Source organism: Haliotis rubra, unplaced genomic scaffold, assembly GCF_003918875.1.
Source record: "Haliotis rubra isolate DU_JTF1 unplaced genomic scaffold, ASM391887v1 Scf1304, whole genome shotgun sequence".
Lineage (NCBI taxonomy): Eukaryota > Metazoa > Mollusca > Gastropoda > Lepetellida > Haliotidae > Haliotis > Haliotis rubra.
In genome coordinates this window covers 172,351-192,932 of record NW_025765231.1, presented here as the reverse complement: position 1 = coordinate 192,932, position 20,582 = coordinate 172,351, and the positions used below count along the sequence as shown (strand labels likewise).

At 39.0% G+C, this 20,582-nt stretch overlaps 1 protein-coding gene across 1 annotated transcript; it reads right to left on the bottom strand.

Moving 5' to 3' along the window:
• Positions 1-1,636: 1,636 nt before the first annotated feature.
• LOC124267344 (cytochrome P450 2U1-like) lies at positions 1,637-20,135 on the bottom strand. The gene is made up of 4 exons (XM_046702257.1): positions 19,735-20,135; positions 18,739-19,260; positions 17,938-18,378; positions 1,637-3,343 (listed from the first exon to the last, which is right to left on the bottom strand). The coding sequence occupies exons 1-4, from the start codon at positions 20,069-20,071 to the stop codon at positions 3,165-3,167; spliced, it is 1,479 nt and encodes a 492-aa protein (XP_046558213.1). The 5' UTR covers positions 20,072-20,135; the 3' UTR covers positions 1,637-3,164.
• Between the last annotated feature and the right edge of the window lie 447 nt (positions 20,136-20,582).

Below are 20,582 nucleotides of genomic sequence, written 5' to 3'. Positions count from 1 at the left end.
TTTCACGTTTTCCTTTTCTACGAAATTTGATTACTATTCATCTTTTAAACCATACATATATACTGAGCATTATATCATGTGTCACGATAAAAATAAAGTAAGTTTAGCACCTTTTCGCTTCTCATCACATGATTTGTGGATTGATTTATGAAGATAAAAGAGAAGATAGCTTATGTAAATCATGCAAAATTAATGTCTTAGAAAATTAATATTATTTTTTCCTCGTATGCCCATTATATGATAAACTACGTAGAAAGCTAAGTATCTTAAAGAATTTTACTATGTCCATCCATCTATAGATAACTTCCATTCCTTATTAAACTGCAACAACCATGATATGATTCAGAATGTTGCTATGTTTGTATGTCATGCTATGAAACTCAGAAAAGAATAATCGCCATCGAGCATCGTCGAAACGTCAACGTCATTGTATGAAAACATAATATTAATATCGAATAAAAAAGTTCTATATTGTACTGCTATATATTGTACTATAGGCCTGTTGCCTTTGAGTATTGAATAAAGATTAATTGATTGATTGATTGATTTTCATTAATGTTACTTGGAAGTCCTGATATGACTATTCAACAGAATGAATACGTTTTCAAATGTGTGCAAACTTTTATTCATCAATCAAACATTTTGAGTGCTCACATAAGTTGTGTCCCTTCACCTCTTCTTGCATTTACTTTCCTATCTCTTCTCTCTATTCTTTCCTAGATGTATATAATTGAAAATGTATGTAAATATTAGGGAACTGGTAATTTAAGTTGATAACTTGTCCACAATCCCTTTCACATTTGTGAATAAAATATGTTTAAATCAAATCAAGGTCAATATATCACCACTGTCTGCTTCTGTCCACTCCTCAAATCGTACGTGTTACAAACAATGTGAACCCACGATATGTTTATAAGTATACACTGTAACATATTGCGGATTACTGCTGAAATGTTCTAGACCTAGTTCTGTTGGAGTGAAGACGACACAGTTGTGAGAGGCTCATTTTCGTGCGAGTTGACAAGCACCTCTGAAAGGCAGATGTCCGAGCTATTGCGATACGTCTGTACGTTTTTACCGTGTCCAGTCTCTCGTACCATTAGGTGCCCATTGCACCAGACAAGACTCTGTGACTGTTACCATCAGGTGCATATTGCACTAGACTACATCCATTATCTGTTATCATCCGGCACATATTGCACTAAAGTAGGCCTTCTCTCTGTCATCATCAGGTACATATTGCAGGTGATTCGAGTATCTGTTACTGACAGGTGCATATCACACTGGACTAAACCTACTCTGTTTCCATGAAGTGCATACGGTACCAGACAAGACATCAGGTGAGTACCATAGACCTACACGGGACCATTTTGAAGATGTTGGAATGCTTCTCGAGGGCAATACGGTCTGATGTACGCCTCTTTGTAGCAGTGTCACCCGAGCCGGTGGGCTGGAGTTATACCATCCTTTCAGCTGCTGGTAATTGTACGTAATATTAGCCATTTACATAAAAAGAACAAATATTCTACGATAAAAACGGTGGTAGATATGAGTATTATGTGAATTAGATGGACTTAAATACCCCCTCTTGGTAATGCATATAAAGAGTAATGAATAAAATCATAAATGTTAGGCATAAGACAAAACACGTTGTTTAATTTGGTTAGGTCATCTCGTTTAGCTAATGCATGTTAAATATATACTATTAGTAATATGTTATTCTTCAAAATATATGATCAATTACATAACAACCATCTTCCACATTCTCCATAAACCATACAATAAGTGAACCTTCTCTCAAGAGCAATAACGTTGGTGTCCCAATGCTTCAGTAACCACAGAATAGAAGTAGTCGTGTTTCTCGGTATCTAAAGTTCAAAGAAAGTATATGGTGACATAGATTCATCTTTATAGGCAATTAACATTACACATATTAAACCTTCTGCGCATGCTTTAATACTTAAGTTTGAAGAACATTTTTGACATTCATTGTGTGTCAGAAGCAGATTCTTTAATATGAATAATGATGACATCTAAACTTATATGATAACAATTGGATACCATGTGTACCATTAGAAGTTATTTTAACACACATTTCATCAATGAAAAATGAAAATCAGACTTCAAATACAGCCTTGTCTTCAGTCAAAGGACGGTCAACGAAAACATTTGCATAGCTCCCAGTACGAACACATGATCTCATATCACAATACATTGGTCTCAAATTAGTAAATAGAAAAAGAAGTACAAAAATAGTGATGTTGCTTTGGTGTTTGTTAGTCTCCAATAATACAGTACACATATAATATTAATCTGACCAACAAAACCAAATAAACAATTTAACATGATACGTCTATGACATGAGTGAGTGAGTATGGTTTTATACCGCTTTTAGCAATATTCAGCAATATCATGGCGGGGGACACCAGAAATGGGCTTCACACACTATACCAATTAGGGGAATCGAACCCGGGTCTTCCGCGTGACAAGCCAACGCTTTAACCACTAGGCTACCCCGCCGCCCCAGGTCCATACCATGAAGAAAGTTACCAAATGGTTGAGAATCAAACGAATTTGATGAGTAATGCCACAACGATTCACAATTACACTCATGAGAAATTAATCAAAAGTAAAGAGTAAAATATGTATCATGTTCCTGGATTATCGACCTGCTTTACAAACTTTGTGTGAGTCTCATCACGCAAGTAAACCCTGTGATAAGCATGCTGACGGCGACATTCCTTTACACACTAGAACGCTTATGCGAGAAAGATGTGCATTTGAATCTTCTCTCATAGACTTGCTTCACGTTAAAAGAATGTTTCAAAATGCAAGAAAAGCATGTAAGTTGTGAATAGTATTCAGGGATGTAATATAATTTATACACGGTCTGGACCAACATATCTGGGGATCTCTGGTATACTTACATCTATCTTTCAGTTGATCTCAGTTTCCGTTAAGTATTTCAATGTGGTAACATGATTAGAAGTTTAAGGTGTTATGGTTTGTATTTTATGGTGTTAGCCACAAGTGACTGAATATGTCTTTCTCATTATTTTTCTCTCTCCTTTTCCTCCCTGTCACCTCTCTCTTTCTCGCCCTCCATCTCCTATCTTAATCTATCTCTCTCTGTCTCATCCTACTCTCTCATTAACATAAAATGATTACATCCTAGGAATGGCTTTTACAAGGAATGGTTTTGGAGAATACGTTATGCCCATGATTGCATCCAAGGTAGGCATCTGACCATCCACCGGGACAAACTTGAACCTCTGGATCATGGTGGTCAGGAAGAGGAACAACTCCATCCGGGCCATCGACTCACCAGGACACACCCTTCGACCTGAAACATTTAAAATCTTTGCTTTTCAACTAATACATGTAATGCATACATACCTTTCAGGAATAGTGTTTAAGAACTTAAGAAAGACAACGTGAAAGGATTATACTGAAGCATTAATGATACCACGAGGAACGTCTTTGAGAGGTAATTCAGAAGCTGGGAATATTGAACAGTCTTTATGGATAACAACTTCTTTATTTCGTGAGTGCGACGTTTCAATACAGATTGTTCATTCAGATTCAGGAATGGAACATAAAGACAAGGGGGTGTGGAGGGGTGGGGGAGGGATGTGTATATATACTGAGTGTAACAACGAAAAGAACAAGGAGTATCTGACTTTAATGAGCAAAAGGGTGTACAGCTCATTTAGATTTGTTAGGCACTTTAACTGAAACAGTTCTTTAAGCTGTGACAAGAAGACCGTTCTTCTGCATCCTCATTTTGTTTGAAGCGCCATGCATGTTGGTTTGCCTAGGTGCATGATGTCACGTATCTTAGGCTCTTGCGGCAGGGTACGCAGTTTCTGATGGCGTATACCCCAGTCACTGTTTTGCTGTGGTTTCAAAAACGCATTGGACAGCAGTATTAACAGTCTTCATTCATCCTAGAAGGCAACAGACTTTCCTTCTTGTGTCACCTCAACATTCAGCTGGTCATCGTCTTGAACGAACGGGTAACAAACTAGTATCTGTGAATATATACCTGGGGGAAAAATAACAAAAGTGATACAATAACATGCCATTATATGTTTGCTTTCATACATTTTAAAGAATAGATTTTCTTGAACTAATGTATGTAGCATCATAAATTACTGTTGTATAAAAAGGGCGTACAACTAAACAAAAACTATGAATGAACATATTTATATAACATACCTAAAGAGACGAATGTGAGGTATATCCGCCAGGAATATTTGTTAGTGCGGACAAGGTCGCGGCTAAACATTCGTTAAACAAATCCCCTCTAAAGGCAACTTCAGTGGAAGACGAGTTTCATTTTAAAACAGTATTTAAAGAAAATTAATCATTTCCTCAAAGGTGTCTGTGGCATGATACTGGAGTGAGTGAGTGAGTGAGGTCAGGTTTATAGTCACATCGGCAATATTTCAGACATATTTCATTATAAATACATGACAAATATTAAATTCCTGTCAACGAAGGACAGTGAATCAACTAGAATATTAGTTATGAATATAAAACTAGTGTGCTTATCTTACAGATATATACTACAAAAGACAATACAATATTAAAACCGGCTATGGATTGCCAACAACTGAAGGTAGATCACCAGGGACCATGGAGGCTTACAGTACATTTGCTTCCTTCATGGATTTAGACCATCCCTTCAGCTGTCAGCAATTTAGGCAAATCTTGCCATAAATAAAAGAACACATATTCTGCCATAAAAAAACGTGGTAAGATTAAATATATACTGTACCACAAAAGAAATGTCGCACTGATACGGGTTTCTTTAAACAAGCTTTCAACACAACATCAGCACAAACAAATCAACTTGGGTCACATCTATTATAAAACTCCAATAAGAAAAATCCCCACATACTCAAACATAAAATATTGACACGGCTATAAACAGACTAATTACAGGCATTACAAACTTAAACTATACATTTTACAAAAAAATAGACACCCAGGTGGCTTATGCACACACTGCAATACACAAGAGGAGATAAACCACATATTCAAGCTGCTTACATTATGTCCGTCGCCACAAAAGAGTTCTTCAACAAACAAATATTAAATTAGTTGTTAACTTCGAGAAAAAAATGGCGTCATGTTTGAGCCGACATTCACACAAAATATTATTGCCACAATAATTTACATCTACGCCGATACCTCAATGTTTCTGGCCACTTCTTCTTATCGAATCCGCCTATTATTATCTTTTAAATCACCTCGAAAGCAAACCATTTTTAATACCTTGAAAAATTTCCTTCCTGCTACTTCCTACAAAACTCCACAATAACTTACTTCTTAAGATCTAACTTAGAACTTCCCAATGTACCAAATTTCTACAACACCACTGCTTACAAGCTCATATATCAAAGACAGCTTTAAATTTCACTTATCAATACTATCCTATCACCAATATAAGCCTACTCATTTTGACCTGGGACTCAATTTCATTTATCCATAGCGCTTTATATCTGCTACGATGGTCAGCTCCCACTTCAGCCACTCAGCCTCCACTAAATCGTAAACAAAGCAGTCCAACCTCTCCAGTCAAGTTATACTACACCCTAAATCACTCGAGAATTCAGGTTATACTACACTAAATGAGACTCACTGAGCGAGAAGCGTATGTAAAACAAAATGAACGAGATAGAGAGATGTGACAGCTGTCGTGGATTGGATGAAATAGTGTAAGATGTTTATGTTTTTAAAAGCATATCCAACCAGCAATTAAACTGACCACAATTTAAGTATTCAGTGCTGTCATTTTCATCACCATGGCAATTTATGCCATTGTGTACAGATATTTTCCAGTAGGGTGAGTTTAAGTATACCCATTTGGTCGCGGAACTGGGGTTGATGTTCCGCTTCCTGTCCTTCGCAAAACGAGCCGAACTCATGAATTTGCATCTGTCATGGCCCAGCCCGTTATTGTGCATTTACATTGTAGCAAGGCTCTTAAAGAGACTAGGTTATACTACACTAAATGAGAATCGCTTGCTCACTGAGCGAGAAGCGTATGTAAACAAATGAAGAGATAGAGACATGTGACAGCTGTGATTGGATGAAATAGTGTAAGATGTTTATGTTTTTTAAAAGCATATCCAACCAGCAATTAAAACTGACCACAATTTTAAGTATTCAGTGCTGTCATTTTCATCACCATGACTTATGCTTATTGTGTGTACAGATATTTTCCAGTAGGTGACATTTGGTGCGGAACTGGGGTTGATGTGTTCCGCTTCCTGTCCTCGCAAAACGAGCCGGACAAGTTGGCCTGATATTGTGTTTTATTGTAGTTTAAAGGCCAGAGTGTACCCATGTGTACATGGAATGGCTGTTGATAGCTTGTCTATTTTTAAAAATTATAAGGTTACTATAGAAGTCTATGGGAAAACATTTGGTGGTGTGTAACCTGTAGGGTTCGAGCACCTTTCAGTAATTCATACTTTACATGATTTCCTGTGTTTATTTCACCATGGAAACATGTTAGCATTAATGTAGAGGCAAATTTAAAGGTACTGGGAGTAAAGATAGGGCTGTTTTGAGTGGAATAGATTGTTTTAGTGTCCAGAATATGAACGTTGCTTCGTTTTGTGGTCGAACAGTCGGAAAAGATCCTCACGGTGAGTCTTACCATCAAGTAGGGGTTCCCTGGCTTCTAAATTTGTTGGAACTGATGAATTTGACAACAAATTAGGTTAAAAATCACCACTGCCACAACAATGTGAGTGTCTAAAAAGTTAATCTCCTGAGGGTCAATTTGAAGTCAAATGATAAGAATATCATGAAATATGTTCACTGCTGACAGCAGAACATGTCACAAACCCTTGTTTTAAATGCAAACAGTGTAGCATATGATCAATTCTTTCTGCCTGTCCCCTTTTGAATATGCAACGAAATAATTTTCTTTCCTTTTTTAAAAATATACCCCTTTTTTCACCCATAGGACTTTCAAAATGAATTTCTGTTTTATTAACAACTGTCTCATTGATGTTATAGATTTTAAGATTTGACATTTAATGTAATCTCTACACTAATTTCAGCTTGTAGAATGCCTGTTGGTGAATGGGGAGGTGTATCTTCACAAATACAGCAGAAAAAGAAGCCTTCACATCCAATGTGGTATTTCGACAAGCCAGCCAAAGTCTGTTGTTGGCAGTGTCTAATCAAGCATACTCCCTTTGCTTCGATATGCTTCACCGCCTTGTAGAAGTTGCAGTACTTGGACATGTAGGTACATATAGTACATTTAAGTGTCCCAGTCCAGTTAAGGCACCACAATGTCTCACTACCAAATTCCATCACTCGGTCATCCTCATACATTACAGACCCGTGAAGGTCCGGGTCTATTAGAATAGCCCTTCAGCAACCCATGCTTGCTATAAAAGGCGACTATGCTTGTCGTAAAGGCTTAATAACGGGATCCCGGATGGTCAGGCTCGCTGATATCCTGGTGAGGCAGGGCATCCTAGTCAAGACTTCAGCCCTGTTCCACTTAAAACCAACCTACAAACTGTTGCTGTCCGCATGACTCTGAACATAGGGTTTACACTATGTTCCCTCTATCTCCCTCCCACCTCAACTGTTCGCCTATCAGATCTTCAGAACTTATATGATCAACTCCCGAAGCCCTGCATAATCATGGGCGACTTCAGCGGCCATAACCCCTATGGGGAGTACTGATACAAATAGTAAGGGAAAGGTCCTTGAAGAGTTTCTCTCAAATAATGATGTATGCATCTTCAACGATGGATCAAACACCTACCTCCATCCTGCCACTGGATCATACTCTGCTCTCGATCTATCACTTACAGATTCTAATCTTTTAAATGAGTTTGAATGGTCGGTCCATGACGACCTTTGTGGAAGCGACCACTTCCCAACAATTCTTACTCCTATCAACCCACGGATGAACCACCATCAACAAGATGGAATTTTACTAAGGCCAATTGGCCTTTATTCCAAACCCTATGTTCAGAAAAACTTAAGCCGGACAACTTCAGGAATGTTCCTGACCCCATGGAACTATTTTCAGACGTCCTAAATGCCATCGGAGACAAAACTATTCCTAAGTCCTCTGCAAACCCGCACATACGCAAACCATGGTTTGATACAAACTGCAAACAAGCTAGGAAAAATAGGAAGAAGGCGGAAAAATATTTCCGACAACATCCTACAGTGCATAACCTGAATGCTGTTAAAATGACAAATGCCAGGGCAAAACGTACCTTCAAACAAACTAAACGCCGGTCATGGAGGAAATATGTGTCAAAAATCAACTCCCGCACACCCATGTCCAAGGTGTGGAACATGATTCAAAAGATTAAGGGCAAAGGGTCAAAATCAGGAGTTCACCACCTGAAAGATGGTGACTCCCTCCTAACAAATAAATCTGAAATTGCAAACAAACTTGGCGAAACTTTGGCAAACCACTCCTCCTCATCAAATTATAACCCTCAGTTCCAGAAATACCAAACCCAACAAGAAAAGAAACCAGTCAATTTTAACTCTGATAATGGGGAGGATTACAACGAAACGTTTTCCCTCCATGAATTACGTACTGCCCTAGGACAGGCTCACGACACTGCGGCAGGAGCTGATGAAATCCATTATCAGCTTCTGAAACACCTCCCTGACACAGGCTTGGAAACACTCCTAAATATATTTGATGACATCTGGACATCCGGACACTTCCCCCCTTCGTGGCACAATGCCATTATCATCCCTATACCAAAACCCGGCCGCGATCATACTGATCCCTCAAACTACCGTCCTATATCACTAACTAGCTGCGTTTGCAAAACCATGGAGCGCATGGTCAACAATCGATTAATCTGGTACTTGGAGACCAATAACCTCCTCAGTGACCTCCAATGTGGTTTCCGAAAAAACCGAAGTACCATTGACCATCTGGTGCGTCTCGAATCATTCATCAAAAACTCCATTGTCAACAAACAACATACCGTATCTATCTTTTTCGACTTAGAAAAAGCATATGATACAACGTGGAAACATGGTATCCTAAAAGATTTACACGAGTTTGGATTGAGGGGTAGACTACCTCAATTCATATCTCAGTTTTTAAATAACAGACAATTTCAAGTTCGGGTGGGTTCCACACTGTCTGACTATTTCCACCAAGATCAGGGCGTCCCCCAAGGCAGCATCCTGTCTGTCACACTTTTTAGCATCAAAATTAACAGCCTCACTAACGTTCTGAACAGTTGCGTTGATGGGTCCCTTTTCGTGGATGACTTCAATATTTCATGTCGTGGTAAGAACATGCACGCAATAGAAAGGCAGCTACAACTCTGCCTTAACAAAATCCAAAAATGGGCCAATGAAAATGGTTTTAAGTTTTCAAAATCCAAAACAAATTGTATTCACTTTTGTCGTAAATACAAACCACACAAGGATCCAGACCTAACTTTAGATGGTACTCCCATCAAGGTAGTAGAAGAGGCCAAATTCCTTGGACTCATATTCGACCGCCACCTGACATTCTTACCACACATAAAATATTTGAAAACAAAGTGCTTGAAGGCTCTAGACTTGCTAAAAGTAGTCTCAAATACAGAGTGGGGAGGGGATCAGACCACCCTCCTTCACTTGTACAGATCATTAGTTCGCAGTAAACTAGATTATGGCTCCATTGTCTACGGTGGAGCCTGCAAAAGCAATTTAGAAAAATTAGACTCTATCCACCACAGGGCTGAGGCTCTGCCTGGGAGCTTTTAGGACCTCTCCGGTAGACAGTCTATATGCGGAGGCCAATGAACCTTCCCTTGAACAACGCCGCATTAAACTCTCACTGCAGTATATCACTAAATTACGTTCAAATGAGTCCAATCCAGCATACAATTGTGTTTTCAACCCGCTCTATGAAAACTTATTTCCTAAACTGCCAAGCCTGGTTCCACCACTTGGAATCAGGATCAAACCACACATATCTGCAGCTAAAATTGATCTCAACATCATTGCACCATACCGACTTCTGTCCTCACCACCATGGCAAATGGTGAAACCACAGGTCGATCTTACCCTCACCAAACTCAAAAAAGTCTGAAACAAATCCCTTGGTGTTCCAACAGGAATACAACCAGTTACGTTCGAAGTATAACACTCACAGATCCATTTTCACAGACGGATCCAAGGACGATGGCCAAGTTGCCAGCGCTACAGTCATTGGAGCCAAGACTGTCTCCTCTAGGATCCCCGACAACAGTTCCATTTTCACCGCTGAAGCCAAAGCCATCTTCTCAGCTTTGACCTACATTCAACAGCAAAATCAGTCCAAAAACTTCATCGTTTTTACAGATTCACTATCCTGCCTTCAAGCACTTCTAAACGTGACTTCAAGTCACCCAATCATCCTGGACATACTAGAACTGTACAACGACCTTTCTACTGGCCAATATGACATCGTCCTCTGCTGGTTGCCGGGTCACGTCGGCATAGCAGGTAACACTAAGGCCGATGCTGCAGCAAAAGCAGCTCTTGAAAAGCCCTATCTCCACTGCTAATCCCGTACAGTGATTTCAAACCCACTATCAAAAGCTATACTCGGGACCTGATGCAAAAAAGGTGGGACACTCAAGTAGGAAGAAACAAACTCCATGAATTGAAGCCAACAATCGGTTATACCTACTTGGGTTGCCAGTCAAGACGTGATGAAGTAATTTTACGACGATGTCGTATTGGCCACAGTCGATTTACACATGACTATCTGCTAAAAACGGATGGGGATGGACCCCCCATATGTCTCTCCTGCGATGAGGCTTTCACCGTCAAGCATATTCTGCTTGACTGTGTGGACTTTACATCTGCAAGGGACTCGCATTATCACGCAACCAATCTGAAAGATCTGTTCTCCAGCGTGAGCGCTCATCTGATACTGAACTACCTGAGGGAAGTTGATCTATATCATAAATTGTAACTGTGTAATGTCACTAACGAATTTACCTGCTTTTCAATTTAGTGCTATGACATTCTCTGTTCCAAAATGACAATGTAATGAATGTGTGTCTTTGAAACGAAACCACTTTGTACTTACAATGTATATTAATGCAGACTTGTTCTCGTCACTATATGGCTGGAATAATGCCGATGTGACGTAAAGCCCAACTCAACTTACTGTTAATTGTAATTAAAATATTCAGTTTAGGGCAGGGTAACCAATAAATTTCAAAGTTATGTGGATTTTTCACTTTGTTCCCTCTAAACTGGCTTATACATGAAATTGGCAAGTGTAACAGCCTCAAATCAATACACAGTCAATAGTTTTGAATTTCTGGAAGTATTTCAAAGTCTTAGCTTGATGAATCAATAGATTCAAGTGTAAGTTCTTATCATGCTGTGGTCTAAAAGTGATTTCATCTGTTGAAGGAGTCATTTGCCTTGATCGATTAACAGGCTGGCGGGGTACTGTGGTCAGTGTTTCAGACTGCTAGGCATAATCCAACCCCTCACTTATTACATTCTGGCAAAGTTCATCATCCAGCCTTACATATGTCAGGATGTTAAAGCTGCTTAATGTTAAACCTGTCCAATTTCTGGCCTGAATTCCATGATTTTTGTCGTTCAAAATATAGTTTGGATTGATATGATCAAGGCAGTCCCAGTCATGCATGGAATTAACCCATGGCCCCCCTTTTTTTGTGAAATAAGAGTAAACTCCCATGGTATATGTATGATTTAAAAACTTTCTCTATTAATGCAGAAGTGCATTTTGTATAGCTTTGGTGAAATAGACATGATATAACTCTTACAGCTCTGTCAGTGCAGCAAATCACTATATTCTTGTGCCATATAGATATGTTGGACAGGAAAAAGTATTGAAGCTTCATGCAGTTTTATATTTTTTCTGAGAAGTTACATGTATATACAGTACATAAGTCACAGATTTGCCTAGGGCAAATGTTTCTAAATTTTCCTGTAGGGTTCGAGCACTTTTCAGTAATTCATACTTTACATGATTTCCTGTGTATATTTCACCATGGAAACATGTTAGCATTAATGTAGAGGCAAATTTAAAGGTACTGGGAGTAAAGATAGGGTTGTTTTGAGTGGAAGAGATTGTTTTAGTGTCCAGAATATGAACGTTGCTTCGTTTTGTGGTCGAACAGTGGGAAAAGACCCTCACGGTGAGTCTTACCATCAAGTAGTGGTTCCCTGGCTTCTAAATTTGTTGGAACTGATGAATTTGACAACAAATTAGGTTAAAATCACCACTGCCACAACAATGTGAGTGTCTAAGTTAATCTCCTGAGGGTCAATTTGAAGTCAAATGATAAGAATATCATGAAATATGTTCACTGCTGACAGCAGAACATGTCACAAACCCTTGTTTTAAATGCAAACAGTGTAGTATATGATCAATTCTTTCTGCCTGTCCCCTTTTGAATATGCAACGAAATAATTTTCTTTCCTTTTTTAAAAATATACCCCTTTTTTCACCCATAGGACTTTCAAAATGAATTTCTGTTTCATTAACAACTGTCTCATTGATGTTATAGATTTTAAGATTTGACATTTAATGTAATCTCTACACTATTTTCAGCTTGTAGAATGCCTGTTGGTGAATGGGGAGGTGTATCTTCACAAATACAGCAGAAAAAGAAGCCTTCACATCCAATGTGGTATTTCGACAAGCCGGCCAAAGTCTGTTGTTGGCAGTGTCTAATCAAGCATACTCCCTTTGCTTCGATATGCTTCAGTTAAGGCACCACAATGTCTCACTACCAAATTCCATCACTCGGTCATCCTCATACATTAGAAATTTCTGACAGTGTCCCCTTAATGCCTCAGTGTGTTACAGTATTTCAGCTTCCCAGACATGAAATAAGGGCTGTACATCAATCCCAGAAGCTGCTTAGATGTAAATAATAACAACTGACCCTTGTGGAATGTAATATTATGGGTCTGAATTCACATTTTATTGACATGAGAGTGTTCGATATCTTAAAATTATCTCCCCTGTTTACCCAAATACATTGTGTCTTTCTCTAACCCAGTAACCCATAAATTACTGCAGAGAAGCTCTGTTTTTAGCTGATATTGCCAAATACTGTTAATTGTAATTAAAAATATTCAGTTTAGGGCAGGGTAACCAATAAATTTCCAAAGTTATGTGGATTTTTTCACTTTGTTCCCTCTAAACTGGTTTATACATGAAATTGGCAAGTGTAACAGCCTCAAATCAATACACAGTCAATAGTTTTGAATTTCTGGAAGTATTTCAAAGTCTTAGCTTGATGAATCAATAGATTCAAGTGTAAGTTCTTATCATGCTGTGGTCTAAAAGTGATTTCATCTGTTGAAGGGGTCATTTGCCTTGATCGACTAACAGGCGGCAGGGTACTGTGGTCAGTGTTTCAGACTGCTAGGCATAATCCAACCCCTCACTTATTACATTCTGGCAAAGTTCATCATCCAGCCTTACATATGTCAGGATGTTAAAGCTGCTTAATGTTAAACCTGTCCAATTTCTGGCCTGAATTCCATGATTTTTGTCGTTCAAAATATAGTTTGGATTGATATGATCAAGGCAGTCCCAGTCATGCATGGAATTAACCCATGGCCCCCTTTTTGTGAAATAAGAGTAAACTCCCATGGTATATGTATGATTTAAAAACTTTCTCTATTAATGCAGAAGTGCATTTTGTATAGCTTTGGTGAAATAGACATGATATAACTCTTACAGCTCTGTCAGTGCAGCAAATCACTATATTCTTGTGCCATATAGATATGTTGGACAGGAAAAAGCATTGAAGCTTCATGCAGTTTTATATTTTTTCTGAGAAGTTACATGTATATACAGTACATAAGTCACAGATTTGCCTAGGGCAAATGTTTCTAAATTTTCCTACAGGTTATACTACACTAAATGAGAATCGCTTGCTCACTGAGCGAGAAGCGTATGTAAACAAATGAAGAGATAGAGACATGTGACAGCTGTGATTGGATGAAATAGTGTAAGATGTTTATGTTTTTAAAAGCATATCCAACCAGCAATTAAAACTGACCACAATTTTAAGTATTCAGTGCTGTCATTTTCATCACCATGACTTATGCTTATTGTGTGTACAGATATTTTCCAGTAGGTGACATTTGGTGCGGAACTGGGGTTGATGTGTTCCGCTTCCTGTCCTCGCAAAACGAGCCGGACAAGTTGGCCTGATATTGTGTTTTTATTGTAGTTTAAAGGCCAGAGTGTACCCATGTGTACATGGAATGGCTGTTGATAGCTTGTCTATTTTTAAAAAAATTATAAGGTTACTATAGAAGTCTATGGGAAAACATTTGGTGGTGTGTAACCTTCAACCAACAGCCACGGCCCCTGCCTCACTGCCTTCTTCGCTCTCCCCTTACCCCCAACCCCCACCCCCACCAATTTAATCCCCTTTTCTTTCTTTCTTAAGCCCCTAATTGAAATATGCAGCTTACCTGCACTCATGCTCTACACCCACTATGCTATACACCCTTAGTAACCTAACCCCATCCTCTCCCCCATCCTTACCCCACCCCATGCATGGCCCCCATTTACATCTATTATTAGTTGTCCCCCGCCGCGCGTTTAGCGCGAAGCGGGGAATATAGTATAAGGCTCAGCCCGTCCGTACGAGTTGGAATATCTTAAGAACCGTTCTCTAGATTCTTTTCATATTTGGTACCTAGGTTCATCACAGTATAAGAAAGGTCCAAGTCAGGTTTGGTGTCCTTGACCTTCATTTCAAGGTCACAAGGGGACTTTTACATATTACCTGCATGTTAAGCTATCTCAAGAACCGTTCACTGGATTTTCTTCATATTCAATACAAAGCTGTATCTAGGGAAGGTGCAGAGCCCAGTCATTTTGGTGACCTTCACTTAATTTTCAAGGCCACGGAGACACTTTGAAGATTTCAGCATTTTAACCTGCAGGTTATGCTTGTCATCAAGATACCTCATGAACCATTCACTAGAGCTTCTTCATATTTGACACCAAGCTTCATCCAGGGAAGGCCCAGAGCTCAGTCGATTTTGGTGACCTTCACTTAATTTTCAAGATCACAGCGACACTTTGAAGATTTCAGCATGTTAACCTGAATTGTCAGCAAGATATTTCAAGAACGGTTCACTGGATTTTCTTCAGACTTTCAAAACTTCCCTTAAATGTTTTTCAATAAGCAATTTCTTTAGTACTAGTTTTGCATATTTCATACACTATGACATTCATGTCAATGTCAAAGTCAATCTTGAAAATATGTGTGTGTTTGACCACCTAAAGAGCAAGATATCAAGAGAGATTGACTGGTCATGTTTTGTTGACATTTAACTTAAACTTTCATTCCTTTATAAGTTTGATTTCATCATTTGCGGCGGGGGATTATGTCACCTTAGTGACAATGCTTGTTTTAATTCTATCTCTCATTTATTAACAAATACTGCTTCTTAACATCGGCTTTTCATATATTTTCCTTCCATGTTTCTTAAACGTTTTCTATCTCAAATTTCATATAGGTTAACGTCCCATCATTTACATTTTGGGGGTATGGTGGTTTATCCCTTATTAAACCATATTAATTATTATACTAGCTCCCACCTACCCCGTCGGCGACATTGGCTACAGCCAGAAGCCAACGTAAAACTTATAATCATCATATTTAGCATTCACCTGACGAAGGGGCAAGGAATAGCCCAGAAACGTTGTGTATACAATAAAGAAGAAGTTGACATCCATAACATTTTGTCTTATACATGAATACCAACTTCTACATGCCTCTCAAGAACCTCAATTTTAAGGTAATGAATAATTTTTAAAATATGAATCCCTGATACCCGAGAAAACAACAAAGCGCCCATAAAAAACATCCTTCCTTCACATACAATTGTTATTCAAAGAGTAACAAATTGCTACTTACCTTAAAGTTATTCTGCTTTAAGTCAATAGTCTTCCTCAAAGTAGCTATAGGCCGTGGAAATTCGAATTTGGCATCCAAAAAGACATGAGCACACTTTTTTCACATACAGTTACCCGATCATTTACTTTCAAGCCCTAAACATGCATCTGAAATTCATCAGAAGCTCATGTATTCCGTTTCTATCCAATGTTGATCAATATAACCAACAAAACAACCCGTGATAGGTAACGTAGGTTTTAAGCTTTCGTAGTCCTGGTGAAGTGTCGCATATCGTGTCAGCAGCAAGCAAAACAAGAAGACAAAGTCATCACTATCCCCCGCAATGGTAAAATACTCTTCATCAATATGTCAGCTAGTTATATATGACTATGTCAAATGTTACATTGTTCTTCACATGGATCTAACAAAAACATACATATGTAAACTATGCATATACTAGCAAGCTTGTATCAACAGACTGCCTGAGTGCTTCCACGGTTTGATGTACCTCAGTAATGCTGCTGCAGAAATAGAGTGGTACTGTTGATTTATGTCATTAGGTTCTTGAACACCCAAGAAAGTGGAATTAGAGTATTAAAAGGTTTAAAAGTTTAAAACTACCACCAGTTTTAGTCAAAGTCAAAATTGTTTCCATGGAAACGCAAAAATAAAAAATAATTTAGAAATCCAAAACTACCAAAAGGCGGTTCTGTATCAAGTTTGGTGAAGAAACTTTGAACGGTATTAAATTCTGCTCCTGAAAAGAGCATTAACACCCATTTCAGTCAAAGTCAAACTTGTTTCCATGGAAAGGAAAAAAAGAAAGTTTATTCAGATATCCAAAACTACCAAAACGCACCAGTTCACCACCAGATCTATCTATATGCCAAGTTTAATAAAGAAATATTGAACGGTTTTTATGTTCTACTGCGTGAAAACTCGAATTTGCACGGACCAACAGTTTCCAAAATAATACCCCGGCGGTAAAACCGTGGGATAAAACTAATGTAGGATGTCAACTTCTGTATCTGACACACAGAAGGATGTTTTTTATAAACAATGAATGCAATAAATCAAAGCTGACTTATCAACCCTTATGTGTATTAGCAGACAATGAATTCCTTGCAAAGCTTATCATTTTATTTCCCGCCTGAGCTTCTCGTTTTGGCTCCCAGTATCAGTTCCCAAATTGCTTTGTCAGCAACATATAACCGACATGGATATTTGAAAGGTCATGGAAGCAATAACAATACTGCTACCACATAACGCCTGGTGTAATCTGTCCATGCAAAAAGCACAAATATGCACGCTAATGCCAAGCAACGAACGTCGTTCTGCAGACAAACAAGACAGCCAAACGAGCAGCGAACCGGAAAACCCAGCTACTCGATAGTGCATTAAGAACAAAATAGCCCCCAGCTTAGTAAACGTAGACACGAATGTCAGTGACACCCGTCAGCAACCTGTTAACGCCCAACTGCTATAACCTCCTTTTAGAGATCCGCCAACCATACTACTTTATTAATTATCGATAATATTAATGATGGTTATTATTTGGTTTTAAGTCGCGTATAATGTATTAGTTATTTTATCATTATTATTATTATTTACTTATTTATTTTTAAATTTATTATATATATATATATATATATTAATTATATATTATATTTATTTATTTTATTTATATCTATTTTTTAGTTAGTTATTTATTTTTTTTAAGGGGCGATGCGTCTGGCTCTCACTTTATGAACGTTCATACTCTTCTAAGATAAGGAATGATGAAAGTCAGTTTCTGTATTTCATATTTGTCATTTATAGTAAGGTTAGATTAATTTTGTTCGAAATTCAACTTCAGTAAAGAGATATTCTTTTTGCTTATCGGTGTATATTAATGGACATTTTTTTAAAGAACACAACATAAAGTTCTATATATTTTTAATTATTTATATATTTACTATCATTTTAATTATATATTTAACTTACATTTGGGGGCTGTGTCTTTCCGGGCGACTATACTCACCCAGAGAGAAGGGAATGAACTCATCTTTCTTTACAATCTTGCCAGTGTCGTCAAGGAAACGGTCAGGCCGGAAGTTGTCTGGGTCACCCCAAACATCCGGGTCTTGTAGGACTGAATCAAGCATCATCATGACTGGGACACCTTTGGGGAACGTGTATCCCCCGAACTGGACATCGTGGGGAACAGTATGAGGGAGTGATGTGGGGAGGATATCAGCTCGTCTCAAGACTTCCATAATGGTTGCCTCCACGTAGGGCAGGTTGGTCTTGTCCTTCATGGAGGGCAATCTGCTCTGGCCAATGTTTCCTTTGATCTCCTGAAAACACTTTTCCTGTACATCCGGATTATGCAATAAATAGACCAGTGTCCAAACTATGATAGTGGCTGTGGTTTCTGTTCCGGCTGCAAAGAGGTCTGCAATAACCATGACCAAGTTCTCCACTGAAACAGAACATCAACCTCAATATAGATCTCCTTCACTGACGTGTAAGTGAGTGAGTTAATGTTTACAGTCACATTGTCATTTCATCCATATCGTGATAAAAAACAGGTCATACTGAAATCATTTATAATTTTATTTTATAAAATCTGTCGCCGAAGGAAGGTAAAATGCGTATTTTTCAGACCTGAACTGACTGAACTCATATTCACAATTATCCTCTCATGTTATGATTAACACATGAACAACATATCCAGAAAACGTTTCTTGTCCCATAACAAGGCAACAGGTACCCAATAAATCGGCTATAAACTGTCCAATACAAGCAGAAAAAAGTCAAGATTCGTTCTCTTGATGCTTACGGTCTAAGGTCGTCTCCTCTTGCGTTTCTTTCCGATGTCGCATTTCCTTGATGTAGGCGTGGATGAAGTCGTCAACGTTACCGTCGTGGGTCAGCAAATGCTCCTTTATCATAGGCTCTATGAGAAGTGAAACCATGGTTTGGCTACTCTGAACAGTCTTCTTAAATTTGAATGGATCCCCTGGTAGAAATCGCACAATAGGCAGCACATTCAACAGACCAGAAGAACCCAAGTTGGCAACATATTCATCCATAGCTTTCAAAGCTTTCACAAATAGCGGGTCGGTATATTCAAATCGCTTGCTGAACATAGTGGAACAGATGACATTGCATACTGCGTTTTGCACCAGACGTTTGCAGTCAAACCCTTGTCCTCGTTCTGTCTCCAAAGCCTCGACAAAGTTCGTGACCTCTTCGTGTATTTTGTCCTCCATGATGTTCCTGCCCGCTCCAAACTCCCTGAGAGTGTTGAGGGCGAAGCGTCTTTGTTCTCGCCAGAGCGCCCCAGAAGTCCCGGTCAGGCCTGTCAATGAAGAGGAAAGGAATGTGTTAGCACATTAGGTGTCTCATCTGAACTAAAAGCATACCGGTTGACATATGCAGAAGCATCTTGTAAAAGTTTTCTCCAGTCTACTTGAACACAGACTGTTCCTGGTGAAATAATTCAATATTTCGCTTATCATTTCTTTCATGGTGTGGGGGAACAGGTGGAGAAACTTTATGAAATCGCAAAGAACCAAACACCGTTATGCATGGAACGTACGGCAGTCTCGAATTCGTAAAAATTCCTTAATTAGTCATCATTTTTTGTCGAACGTGTCTGTGTAGATCCTTACATCGTTATCAAGCTAAAAGTGAATACAACCAGATGATGATAGGTGTGTTTTGACAAACAGCAGATTAACATTAACATTTGCAACCAGAGGTTTCATTTACAAACCCTCACCTCATGGAAAGCAGCCTTTTCCCTTTGAACTTAACAGATTGTGACTCCTACCTTTCCCTTTTACAATGTAGTCATTGAACGTTGAGTGTGGCCTGTCAGAGAAAACGTCGGTGTTCTTGACAAAGGCGTCTCTCAGAGTGCTGTAGCCGTTGAGGACGATGAGAGGTTTGTTAAACACGTACGCACTGAAGATGTCCCCATATTGTTGCCTGAGTTTCTTAAACGCAATCCGGGGATCCGCGTCCATGGAGAGGATATTCCCAACAAACGGCAGGAGACGGGGGCCGGGAGGGAGACCAGAGGGCCGCCGCGTTAACATCCATAACAAAACAGGCACAGCCACACACAGCAACACAGTTGTAGGACTGAAGGCGAATATATCTACCATTGTCTGCTACTGTCCCTTTCTCGCAGTGTATGTCCTACAATCTGAAGATGTCCAGGTCTGTCAATGACCGTATCGATGTATAGCCTTATGCAACCATACGAATCGTTTCAGACAGAGATAGGGTAAACTATAAATAACTGTGACCCAGTTCAGTGGGAGCAAACATGACTTTTATTCTCTATACTGTGAGCTCGATACGCCCTTTTGATTTTTCAAGCTTTATGTTGGTAAATGATATCTTTATTTCGGAGACACCGGCTTGCAGCACGTTTGTCATTCCCGTCAGGGAGAAAGCCCAGAGAGCCGCCGCTTTAACAGACATATCAAAACTAGCACTACCGCACATAACACCACAGTTATAGGACTGAAGGCGAATATGTCCACCATCGTCTCCTGTCACGTTCTCATATCTTGCGTCCTCTCCTGTGGGGGTACATAACAGTGATCGAAATAGCCACTGCCCGTTAGCCCGAGGCTAGTAAAAATCAAGTCGGGTCAGTAAATCTCCACA